We start from the raw sequence: 11,918 nt of genomic DNA, 5'->3' as shown, positions 1-11,918 counted from the left end.
TCTTCTTGACAGCAGCGAGATAGCTAGATCACATCTGGAGGCAGCAGTAGAGCCTGCAGTAGGAGATTGAGGGCAGGAAAATCACTGGAGAAAAAATGGTGCTGGCTTGCTTCTCCCCCTTTGAGAAGGCATCCTCCCAGCCTGACGTATTTCCACCTGCCTCTGGTGACACTCTGGAAACACTAGAAACACCAACCCCACTGTGTGCAGGACCCACCAGCTCAATGCTCACAGCATCTCTGCTCTGCTGCCTCTCGCTTCAGCTCCACTGCAGCAAGTTTCCCCAGTCCCTGCCCAACTGATGAATATTGGATTAAATTGAGTGTTCATCTTCGGTGGCAGCTGGACAGCTGAGCTCAGTCCTATGGGTAGAAGAAACCCAATGGTATTTTCCTGAACCCAGGGGAATTGCTTTGTCCTATAACTCAGATGAGAATTTGGGCCACAGAGGGCTCAGGACAACAGTAGGGTGGTCTTTAACATGGAGTGGGAGGCTGCAATAGTTGAAATTTACCATTGGATTTCATATATAAGCCCCCATGACTGCCATGCCTGAAAGCTTTCTTGGGTCAGCAGCTGCAGAGACTACTGCTTGCTGACATAAGCCTTCAGAGTGCCCACATTAAAAACATGTTTTCAAGGATAAAAGATGAATAATGTTTCAGCATATGGTTCCTCTTAGAGCATTTCCTTTGGTTCTTTTTTCAGCCTTATAATAATAAATACATAACTTCAGGATAATTTTGCATGCATTCCTCTAAGAGATCTGCAAGTTTTATTTGTATAGGGACCCTAAGGCTGTAAAATATGCCCTGCTGGGCAAATTATTCTTCCTAAAAACCAACAAAACCCTGCTCTCATATCTGGCCTAAATCTGTTTTGAACATTGGTGCATATTTACAAGCTGCTTTCCTGGCTACCTTTTTGTATCTCTGCTTTTTACACTGTATTGCTTCAGACCAGGTAATTGTAAATAGCTCACTACATTCTTTTCTGGTTTTCATATCCTAGGTAGAAGATTTGGTTTAAGTGCTGGAGATGTACAGTAGCCCCAGGGCTTTGAAATGGCTTTACCACTCCAGAGGTAGGGAGTAGAACTCTTATGGACTTATCTCAGAGTATAATTCTCCTCATTTCAGCAGTTTTCTCCCTTTTCAGGTCTACTGAAACAGGAGGAAGCTAGCTTCTGTACTGGCAATTGAAGAACTTTTTTAATATTCTCAGATTTACTGAACTGATTATATTAAATCACATTTTAGATAGCAGTGTGTTTCATTAGAGTCTATTCTCATGACTCCTTCTTGTGTTACTCTTATTTTGTGCTACCTTTATATTCATCAATGTTCAATTACTTTATTGCTACTCAGTAATTAAATTTGCTCATGATATTATTTAAAGGTATTGGTTCTGAATGACATGCACTTTCCCTGGACAAATGCTCTTTCCCTTTGTGTGAAGGCACAAGTGCTGATTCCAGGTGGCACATTGCTGGCTCCCATCTGAGGTGACTGGCTAGGGTGACACGTTGGAGCACGAATTCAGACACTGGCATGGTCCAGAAAGATGCATTTAAGGTGTCTACCTCTACACACACAGTAGATTTACTTAGAAGCTGGCAAGGAAATTGATTTTTTTCTTGCTCTCTGTTTAATGGTGCGTTATAGATTTTGTGGGTTTTTTGGTGTTTTGTACTAAACCCCCTACATTTTGCAGTTAGTGATGTTTGTGGTCAGGCCACACTGTGGCCCACAGTAGACTAAAAGCCTATCGTGTCATGGCAACTGGGATCAGGGGTTGATGACCCAGGAGTTCCCAGACATTTTTATGATCCTGCGTACTGACTTTCAGGGAGGATATTTTCACTCGGTGGCATTCTTCCATGTTTCTTCTATTGTGGTGCTGATATTTTGTGATTTTGCCAGTGCATTTCCTCTGAGAGAAACTAATGATCAGGTGGGGGGAAAAATCAATGAGCAAATGTTCTATTTTAATACAGAATTTTGAATTTGGATATGGGCAAAGAATTCAAACAGATTCAAACTGTTACTTCGAAGTGTTTTGACTTTGTCACTTAACATTTAAAACTAGCACACTTAAAGGCATATAAGCGTAGAGAGGAGAATAATGTTTAAGGATGGTTAAGGTCATAATGCATATATTAACCAAATATAAATGCATTAGCTTATACATGAATACAGAATTCTTGCCAAAAGGCCACTGAAAGGTGACATTGAAATAAAGCAGCACATGCTGAGAAACGAGATCTCTGTGAATGAGAGTGAGAGGGAAATCTGGTTTAGTCTTTGTTCGTGGCTTTGGTCCTGGGTTCAAATGATGCTTCCATAGTTTCAGATGAATGCTTACACCATTTTAAAAGCAGGATGTAGTAGAGGAACTGGGACTTGCAGGGAAAATATGTGAACACAAAGAATGAAATGGCATAACAAGGCACAGTACAGCTCCCTTCTTCCTCTCCCATGTAGACTATACGAGTATCTCATGTCTCCTTAATGCCTGATACTGCTGTGGCAGTGGGAAAAAAAAGGCTTAAAACCAGAGGTATAGATCTTAGGAAACAATTATAGGCACTAAATGTGCCTTTGCATTCAAGGCATAGAACGTATCTCATTTTAGTGCCGCTAGGCTACTACAGCCCTGTATACATTCCTAACAAAGTATCCTGGTGTTTAATAAACTGGTATATCTTACTTGTAAATAACTTGGAAAAAAGATATCTTTGACGATTACCTGCTAGATTATCTGCCTTTAGATATTGCTTGCTTAGGGCTAGAGTGCAGCCCTTACAGCACTGCGCTGCAGCATGTGCTGTGGCTCAAAGCTGCCCAGAGCCCCAGCACCCTGCGGCGCTTGAGTGAGGGGCTCCAGCCTGGCTCCAGAGTGGAGGAAAAGGCCTGCTCCTCTCCTCAGTGCAGGGATGGAGGAAGGCCTCACGGTTCTCCTCAGACGGGAGAGACTGCCCGTACAGAGGTCCTGTGCTGACTCGGACAGCTTCCTGCATCCTCCTCCCTCCCTCTGCCCCACTAGACAAATTCCTAGCACAGCCTGACACGTTGCAGGGTTGGGAATTAGAGCCCCTGCCTCCTAGTTTGTCACTGAGCATTTATCAATATGATCTCCAGAGGTTAATGGTATGTAGAAAAAGAAAATGTGCTTTAGTTTCTCCTTGTTTCTTCTATGCTTTCTCTTCTAGTTTTTTTTTTAAATTTTACTTTGTCTCCTTACGTCTAAAACAACTGAGACTTTTTACACTCAAATCTGTTTTTCATAACAAGAGTTTTTCTGTGTGTAATTGCATAGGAGAGAGACATAAATAATCAAGAGTCAGTCCCACTTTTAAGATGCTCGACTAGCTTTTTCGGACAAACGCACTTAAACATTGGGCTTTTGCTTGAGAAAGAAGGTCTAATTTTGAACACAACTGCTAAAATTATCCCAAGTAGATTCACTGCAACTTACCTCCTGAGACTTGGCATCTTCTAAAACAAAACAGTAAGCCCTACAGAATCATTACTATGACTCATATAGATGGCATGGGCTTTATCCTGCTACTAGGCACTCAAAGGGGAGCCCATGTTTATAGTCATGGTGCCAGATTTAGCCCTGAGATGAGCAAGGCATGTCAGAGCCTTTCCTGCGCTACCCTTTGCAGGTACCCTTATCACCTGCTGCTTCTGACTGGGCCCCCTGCACTGATACAAGCCCGACTCACCACCTTTCCGTGCCCAATGAACACTGGATGGCCAACTGAACCCATCCCTCCCATCACCCTGGCCCTGCTGCGGGTGGTAGGGGTGCTCCCTGGACAGGAGAGCATGGCACAGGGCAAATGATAAAGTAGAAGAATGACCTCAGTGAGAAAATGTAGCCCTTTCTTCTCTGATATATACAGTTTCAATGCTGACAGCTGTCACTCCTAAGCTTACCTATTATTTCTGAGACTGTCTTTCTCTTTTCTTCCATTCTCCTATTGCTTTGCACTTCCCTCGCATTCAAGGTTTCTTGATTTCATTCATGAAACTGTAGCTAGCTCTTCTCTGGAGACCGACAAACGTTAGGGTGGATTTATCTGAACTGTGTCTGAGTGTGGTTAAGCTCATTTCTTGTACTAAATGAGGTCTTTAGTTTAGGATCTTCTGTTACAAGCGCGCTCTCTGACATCTCAAATAAAAATAATGAGCTGCTCCCTCCCAGCAGTGAGCTGCCCTCGGGAGTTCATTAGGACACTAGCTTGGTGAGGGTCCCTGAGGAACGAAGTTACTTGTCCTTTCGCTTTATGCTTCCCCATGCTCACGCTCCAGGAGGACCTAAAGCCCATTAGCCTCCTAATGCACATCCTGTTTTGCTTATTGCTTTATTAATATTGGGCTGGGAATGAAAAGCAGATGTTGCCCAAAAATGGCAGCAGTGTTAGGGAACAGGGGAAGGAAGACAAGCATGTTGATTTATTGCATTTGTGGCATAGTGTCGAGAGGATAACCTGGCTGGAAATGTGAAAAAACTAAGGAAAAGCAGAGCCATCAACTCATGCCACCCTTCAGCTGAGTTCTTCCCTGTCTTCATGGCCTGGAATAGACAAGGCTGAGGCACCTTGTTGGGCGTCAGCAGCTCCCTGGACTAGCAAGTACATGTAAAGCCCCAAATCCATCACAACTAAAGTGTGACCTTAAAAAGATGGCGCCTTTGTAGCTCTGTTACCTTCTCCTCAGAAACTGATACAGCTTGTGAGACTAAGCCAGCCGGAGGTAAGGTACAGCTCTTCCCCTCTGCTGATGGTTACCATCTCTCTGCCAAGAGGTCGCGTCCCTCAAAGAACAGCAGCCGAGTGCGCTGGGCGAGCGCTCACCACCACGGCGGGGGCAGCCCACGATGGAAGGAGGTTGTCAGCTGGGAACTTGGGTAGGCACTGTTAAGACGAAGGGCCTGTCTCCCACTAGTCCTGACAATGTCTTCCACTAACACAGATAAATCAAAAGCAAGGTGTCAGCCCATGTCCTTAACCTAGCAAAATGGGAACTGTGTTCTTTTGCAGTTGTGGCCATAAACAGACCGTTCTGCAACACCAATTGATTGCTTTGTGCTTGAGGGACACCGTGTATTTTAAGTTCACTACAGTGAAACCTTAAAAGCAGAAAGTTTGCATAATAAGTCTTACACATTTATATTTTATTGTGAACTTGGATACTGTCATTGCACCTTCTGTAATTAACCCATCAAGTGAAGAGAGTAATATTGATTTCCCGTTCATCACTTGGCACTGGGTGCTTATACCCACTGCAAGCTACAAATATTCTTGTTGCTCAGCTAACCTGTTATTTAAGTATTCAGAGCCAAAAGTAAGCAGGGAAGTCAGGCATTTTGGTAGCTGTAGTCAGCTGTAGTAACTTCCTAAAACAAACATCTTCACCTAGTCCTAAGGACAATTTTATCTCTGGATAGGTGTCATGGTTTAACCCCAGCCAGCAACTAAGCACCGTGCAGCTGCTCACTCACCCCCCCCCCCCCCCCAGTGGGATGGGGGAGAAATCAGGAAAAAAAAAGTAAAACTCATGGGTTGAGATAAGAACAGTTTAATAGGACTGAAAGGAAGAAAATAATAATGATAACAATAATAAAATGACAATAATAATAATAAAAGAATTGGAATATACAAAACAAGTGATGCACAATGCAATTGCTCATCACTCGCTGACCAATGCCCAGTTAGTTCCCGAGCAGCGATTCCTCCCCACCCCTGGCCAGCTTTCCCCCCAGTTTATATGCTGGGCATGACATCATATGGTATGGAATATTCCTTTGGCCAGTTTGGATCAGCTGTCCTGGCTGTGTCCCCTCCCAACTTTTTGTGCCCCTCCAGCCTTCTTGCTGGCTGGGCATGAGAAGCTGAAAAATCCTTGACTTGCTATAAACACTGCTTAGCAACAACTGAAAACATCAGTGTGTTATCAACATTCTTCTCATACTAAATCCAAAATATAACACTGTACCAGCTACTAGAAAGAAAATTAACTGTATCCCAGTCGAAACCAGGACAATAGGTTTGCCACTCTAGAAAGAATTGAAATTGTACCTGTTTGCAGGCTGTATGGTTTGCAACTGCTGTGAAGGCTGGGAATGCTGCACCCTGGTATTTTCCCATGGGATTGGAGAATACTTTTGTGATATCTACTGTTATTCTGTGATCTCATGAAAATTATTGTTGGTTTTATACAATAATGGCTAGGAATCCTGGTCATAGAACAAGATCCCAAAGCTGATGTATAAATACATGATCTGTAAAGCTTACAGACTGCAGTTATTGGTTCATCATCATATACTAGTTCAAGTGCAATGGAGCTACCGAAGTTTAATGCCTACCGGCTGAATTATACATGTGTTCTCAGGGATGGCTCAATGAGACGACTGAGTTAAATTAAGAGCTCGTCCTTGTTGAAATGGGCTATCCTCTCTTCCTCTTTCCCCATGGACCTCCCCTGCTTTTTTGCAAGCAAGTTCTTGTGCTCCCGTGCTTTGTGAAGTGATCCAGCTCATCAAACCAGCAAAAAATGTTTCTTTCCCTTGGATTGGTTTCCTGCCGCCTCAGCGAGCTGAATCAGCTTACCGAGGGCTGAGCCGAGTGCCAGAGCTGGCACGAAGGAAGCTGTGGCCCTGAGGGGCTGACAGTGGAAGAGGAACACCTAGGGAAAAAAACCCTAGGGAAAAAATGTATTGTCCTGGCTGTGTTGAGTTTAAGCTGTTTGAGTGCTACGCAAGCACAAAGAGGTATCAAGCATAAGCGTGATAAAAATTGAAAATGCTGTCCTATGAAACTGTCTTATTGATCAAGATTCTAAGTAAGTAAACAAATGCGGTGAGTCAGTCTTAAACACTCTCTTTTTTAAAGGAAGGGAAACAAATCAAAGGTAAATCCTCTATCCTGCCAGAAAAGCACTAGCTATTCAGAAATGTGTAGGATATTATAGTTCTTTGGTGTATTCCTTGGCATCATTTTATGGTAAAACTTAGGGCAAAAAGAGGAATACCTCATCAGTTCACTCCCTATCAAACCACAACAAATGTAATCCTTTGCAGGACTATCTAGACTTATCTTAGTACTAGGGCTTTAAAAACGGCGACTTGAGAGAAGAAACCGGTGCGATTCACAACACTACACAAACTGAGAAAAAGGAAAAGCGTGAGGAGTAAACTCCAAACTACTTTTCCCAGGTTTTGTGTGCATTTCCCTCTTTTGGAGATGGTTTACTTTGTAGACAAGACCCTGGACAAAATGAATCATCAGGTGGCCTGGCTTTCTATTTTCCCCTCAAAAAACCCCAAACCAAAAAACAACAAACCCCTTTGCTCTTTCTTCTCCCTTTTCAGCAGACGCTGCAGTTGAGGTCTCGTCTTCCGAGTATTTCATGACCTTTTACACAAGGAGATGCAACACCACGGAGCATCCGAAACGCCGCCTGGGGCTGACAAGCGTGCCCGCGTGTCGCTCCGCTGACTTTCTCAGCGACGGGCGGGAAGCTGCAGCACTCGGCAGCTCCGGAGGAGACCGAAGGCACCGGCCAGCCCCTCGCAAAGCCTGCCCCGCCGCCGGGCTCACTCTCCCGCGGGGGCTCCGTAAACTCTCGCCAGGGGATGTAACTCGGTTTATCGCGGGCTGCCGCTCAGCCCTGCCGCTGCAGGTCGCGGGGGCCCCGGGACCCGCTCCCGGCTCAGGGAGGTCGGAAGGGACGCGAGTGCCAGGCGGCATCGCCCGGCCCGCAGGCGGCGGCGGGCGGCGGCGGGCGCGCCTGCGCTCGGCCGCGCCGCCCGGGGAGGCGGAGGCGGCCGAGGGGGACCGGGCGTTGGGTGACAGGCGGGGCGGGGGCGCAGGGCCCGGCTGGCTCCCCGGCTCGGCCGCCGGCCGCCCCTCCCCCCCCCGCCGCAGGCACGGTGAGTAGCACACCCCCCCCCCCCCCCGTCTTTCTTCTCCGCGGCGGCCGGGAGTAGGGCGCCCGGTGCGCCCCGCCGGCTCCCCCGCCCTGCCCGCTGCCCACCCTCCGGGCGCGGGGGGAGAGCCGCCGCTGGGCCGCCGTTGCCCGGGCTGCCGCTACTCCCCCCCGCCCCTCCGCGCCGCCGCACCGAGCAGGCGGCGGCGGGGAGACAAAAGCGGACAAAGGAGGCAAAACGCGTGTTTCGCTGCAGGGGTAGGCAGGGCTGGGCTGGGCACCGCTCGTTGCTCGGCGGTCCCGCGTCTCCGCGGGCACGGGGGGCGCCCGGGCGAGCTGGGGCGGCGAGGTCGGCGCCGGGGTGCCGGCTCCCGGGGTGCCCGACGCCGCTGCCCCGGCATCGGCTTTGTTCCCCTCCACCGCCCGCTGCCGCTCCCCGGGCCGCCGAGTTGTAGCGGAGTATTTATTTCAGCGTGTTTATTTTTAGGCTGGAAAATAAAAGGCTTGGCACGGTGACCTTTGGCTGTCGCATCCGGCGCCAAATAAAAGGGTCGCGCTCCGGCCGAGGCCCGCGGACGTGTATGTCCGCCCCTGCTCTTACGTAAATCCATGTGCTGTCCCCAAGGTCGCGGCCCCCGGGGCGCTCCCGCGACCCCCCGCACCCCCCCGCCTCCCGTGGGGGCGGCGGGCGCTTCCCCGAGCTCAAGGCAGACCCCGGGGTCGGGCGGGCAGAGGCCGGGGAGGGGGGGGGGGGGGCGCTGGGGCTCGGCGCCGCTGACCTCCCGTGCTTGCTCTCCGCCCCGCAGATCGGCAGCACCCCTCCGGAGCTCTGTCACCGGCGTCGGCGGCGCGGAGCGAGAAGGATGCGGGCGGCGGAGCGGCGGCGGGCGGCGCTCCCCCGCGGCGGGCGGGCTGGCCGCGGGGCCCCGGCGGGCGGCTGCTGAGCGCGGCGCCGCGGGCATGCTGCGGCGGGAAGCAGGAGCCGCCGGCAGCGGGGGCGCCCCGGCGGGCGGGCGGCCCCTCGAGCGAGACGGAGGGAGGATGGAGCCACAAAGGACTCAGGCTGACACGTGCGGCGGGGCGGCCGGCGGCCGCGGCTAGGGCCACCCCCCTCCCCTCCCTCCTCCCCTCCCCGCTATGCTGCGCTCCCGCCGGGCCCCTCAGCGCGCTCGACGCACGGCGGCGATGGAGCCGGCCGGGCTCCTCTGAGGCCGCGGCCGGACCCAGCATGGCCTCGGCGGGGACCCCGGCGCCGCGGCGCCCCGGGGCGGAGCGGCCGGCGGCGGCGGCGGGGGGCCGGGCGGAGGCGCCGCGGTGCCGCAGCCTGCCCGCGCTCGGCGGGGCGGCGCCGCGGGGCCGCGGGGCCGCGCTCGGCTCCCCCCTGGCGGCCGGGGGGGGCGGCGGCGGCGGCGGCGGCGGCGGCGGCGGCGCCCCGCCGAGCCCCGCCGCGGGAGCGGCTCCCGAGGACGACCGGGGCGGGGGCGCCGCCGCAGGCGGCGCTGGCCGGCCCCCTGCCGTCGCCGCCGGCGGCAGCGGGAACTTACCCCGGAGGACGGAGCGCGGCCAGGCGGCGGCGACGCCCGGCCGAGGGGTGTCCCCGGGCCCCCCGCCGCCGCAGCCGCCGCCGCGGCCGCCGCTGCTGCTGCTGGCGGGCCCCCCGGGCAGAGCGTGCCTGCGGGCCGTGCTGGCGGACTCGCGCTTCTTCTTGGTGTGCATGTGCTTCCTGACCTTCATCCAGTCCCTCATGGTCTCCGGGTACCTGAGCAGCGTCATCACCACCATCGAGCGGAGATACAGCCTCAAGAGCTCCGAGTCGGGGCTGCTGGTCAGCTGCTTCGACATCGGGAGCCTGGTGGTGGTGGTCTTCATCAGCTACTTCGGGGGGCGCGGACGGAGGCCACTCTGGCTGGCTGTAGGGGGGTTTTTCATCGCCCTAGGAGCTGCGCTCTTCTCCTTACCTCATTTCATCTCGCCGCCGTACCAGATCCAGGAATTGAACTCCTCCGTCAGTAACGAGGGCTTGTGCGTGACTGGCAATGGCACTGCCAAAGAGCAGTGGGACTCGCCGGCTTGTGTCAAGGACTCCGGCGGAAACGACCACTCTCTGTACGTAGCTTTATTCATTTGTGCCCAAATCCTCATTGGCATGGGCTCGACACCCATCTATACCTTGGGACCAACCTACCTAGATGACAATGTCAAGAAAGAAAACGCCTCGCTTTACCTAGGTAAGGCATCAAAGTACCAGGGTGCTTTGAAGGCTGAACCCCAGGTCTCTCTGAGGGACCAGTTACAGGTACTTCTGCCCTGTTCCTTCCGAAAAACACTTGTGCTAAGCTTTCCTTCTGAAGTGAACTTTTGAAGTAAAATTGCCACACTTTCCGATTTTAAAATGTTTTGTGGAGTGGTGAACAGCAGTAACTGGTGAAGCTGAGGTAGCGTGCGTAAAAGTGGCTGTACTCACACCCTCCTGCACGGGGAACGGGACGGCACAGAAGGTCGGCTTCTCTAACGCTTTTCGGCACTTGGCCTTAGCCGGTGACTTTTTCAGAAAGCAACGTTTAAGTTTGCCGTGCCCCTTCAAGTTTCTTTTTACTGATACAGAAGCAAGGTATTTCTAAATTTTGGTCAGCATGCCTTTAGCCTAGAGTCTCTATCTATAATATTAATGTTTTATAAGCACTTTGAGAGGTTTTGGCATGCTTCGTTTTACTTTTCCAGCATTCATTTAACTAGCAATGAATTTTGGCTGGCATTGTTAAAGAATCTGGCAACTCAGATAAAAAATGGTTGATGAAACAGCAAGTAAAACCTTCAGGGTTAAGAGCTCGGTTGCAGGAGCTCAAGGGATGCAACAAAATGAGAGTCCGATCTGGCAGTTTCGGCAGGTACAGACAGGTCTTCCTGATAGTCGTTCTTATGATGGGAGAAAAGGGTTTCTCAGGTAACTGGTTACTAAACTTTTTTTGGAGTTTGAACATGGTACTGAACACCATACATTTTTGATAGTTTATGTAATGCATAAGAGGATTGACTGTTCTCTGACTTTGCACTAGTATCTTACATGATTCTGTAAGAAATGAACCTTACATACTCCTTAAAATTCTTTTCAAATAAGGAGAGGCACTTACAGGGCTGAAAGAGCTGCCAAGAGGTTTTGGATGCTCAGCATTACCATTTGCAGTTCAATTTACTTCAGCTTTACGATAGCCGTGGAGATAATCATTCCATGTAAAATAGCCATGCATGAAAGGGATACACTCGGGGGCGTGTGTATGTGTGTGTGCGTAATTAGTTTATTAAGCAAAAGTAGTGATACGGATCAGTATTTTTATTCCTTTTGACCTGTTCTTCAGCAATTTGACTGTTCCCTGAACCATTTTAAAGCCATGTATAGTCTATGTGTGGTGTCTTGAGAAAGCCTGAGGCACTGTTGGTTTTCGGAAGGAGGGACAGGTATTATCTGTGTTTTTTCTATTGTTTTCACAGCATTGCTAATCTGCCGGGTGAAGTATTTGACAAAGTGTTTTTCCTCTCTTCCTCTTCTCTGAGAAATGTTAAGTGGTATGAAAATTTAGATTAACCTAGAATCAACTTTATTGGCAGTATGAAAAAGCAAAGCATCTTGTTGCTGAGGTTAGTAATTGTAGTTCGGAGCAGCAGAGAGGGGAGCTGAAACTTTCGCAAGTAGATGATTTCATACAGTCCTCAAAAACATGGGAAAAAATGAAATGGAAAGTATGTAGGTGAAGAATGAAGGGTAAAAGAGATGAACGACTTGGGAGGAGGAAGAAGTCTTCACCAAAGGGGGAAGCAAGGTCAGTGGTCGGAAATCCTCACTGTGCGGGAGAAACGATGCCTACCGCTGAAATGCTTCTAGCACAGGAAATTGTAATAAAGTGACTCAGGTAACTTTTAATTGCAGCAAAGATCAGCCTTAAAGTTAACAAAGGTAAAAGACACCAGCAGCCGTTGGAAGAC

At 50.3% G+C, this 11,918-nt stretch overlaps 1 protein-coding gene across 1 annotated transcript in view; it reads left to right on the top strand.

Moving 5' to 3' along the window:
* The first annotated feature begins 7,974 nt into the window (after positions 1 to 7,974).
* Positions 7,975 to 11,918, top strand: part of SLCO5A1 (solute carrier organic anion transporter family member 5A1) — a 75,450-nt gene continuing 71,506 nt past the window's right edge. The window contains exon 1 of the mRNA XM_052787469.1: positions 7,975 to 10,165. Coding sequence (XP_052643429.1) covers positions 9,166 to 10,165 — 1,000 coding nt within the window. The 5' untranslated portion in view covers positions 7,975 to 9,165. The remainder of the gene's footprint in view (positions 10,166 to 11,918) is intronic.

This window comes from Harpia harpyja, chromosome 5 (assembly GCF_026419915.1).
Source record: "Harpia harpyja isolate bHarHar1 chromosome 5, bHarHar1 primary haplotype, whole genome shotgun sequence".
NCBI classification, from domain to species: domain Eukaryota; kingdom Metazoa; phylum Chordata; class Aves; order Accipitriformes; family Accipitridae; genus Harpia; species Harpia harpyja.
The sequence above is the reverse complement of the archived record's forward strand: the minus strand, read 5'-3'. Positions and strand labels throughout refer to the sequence as shown.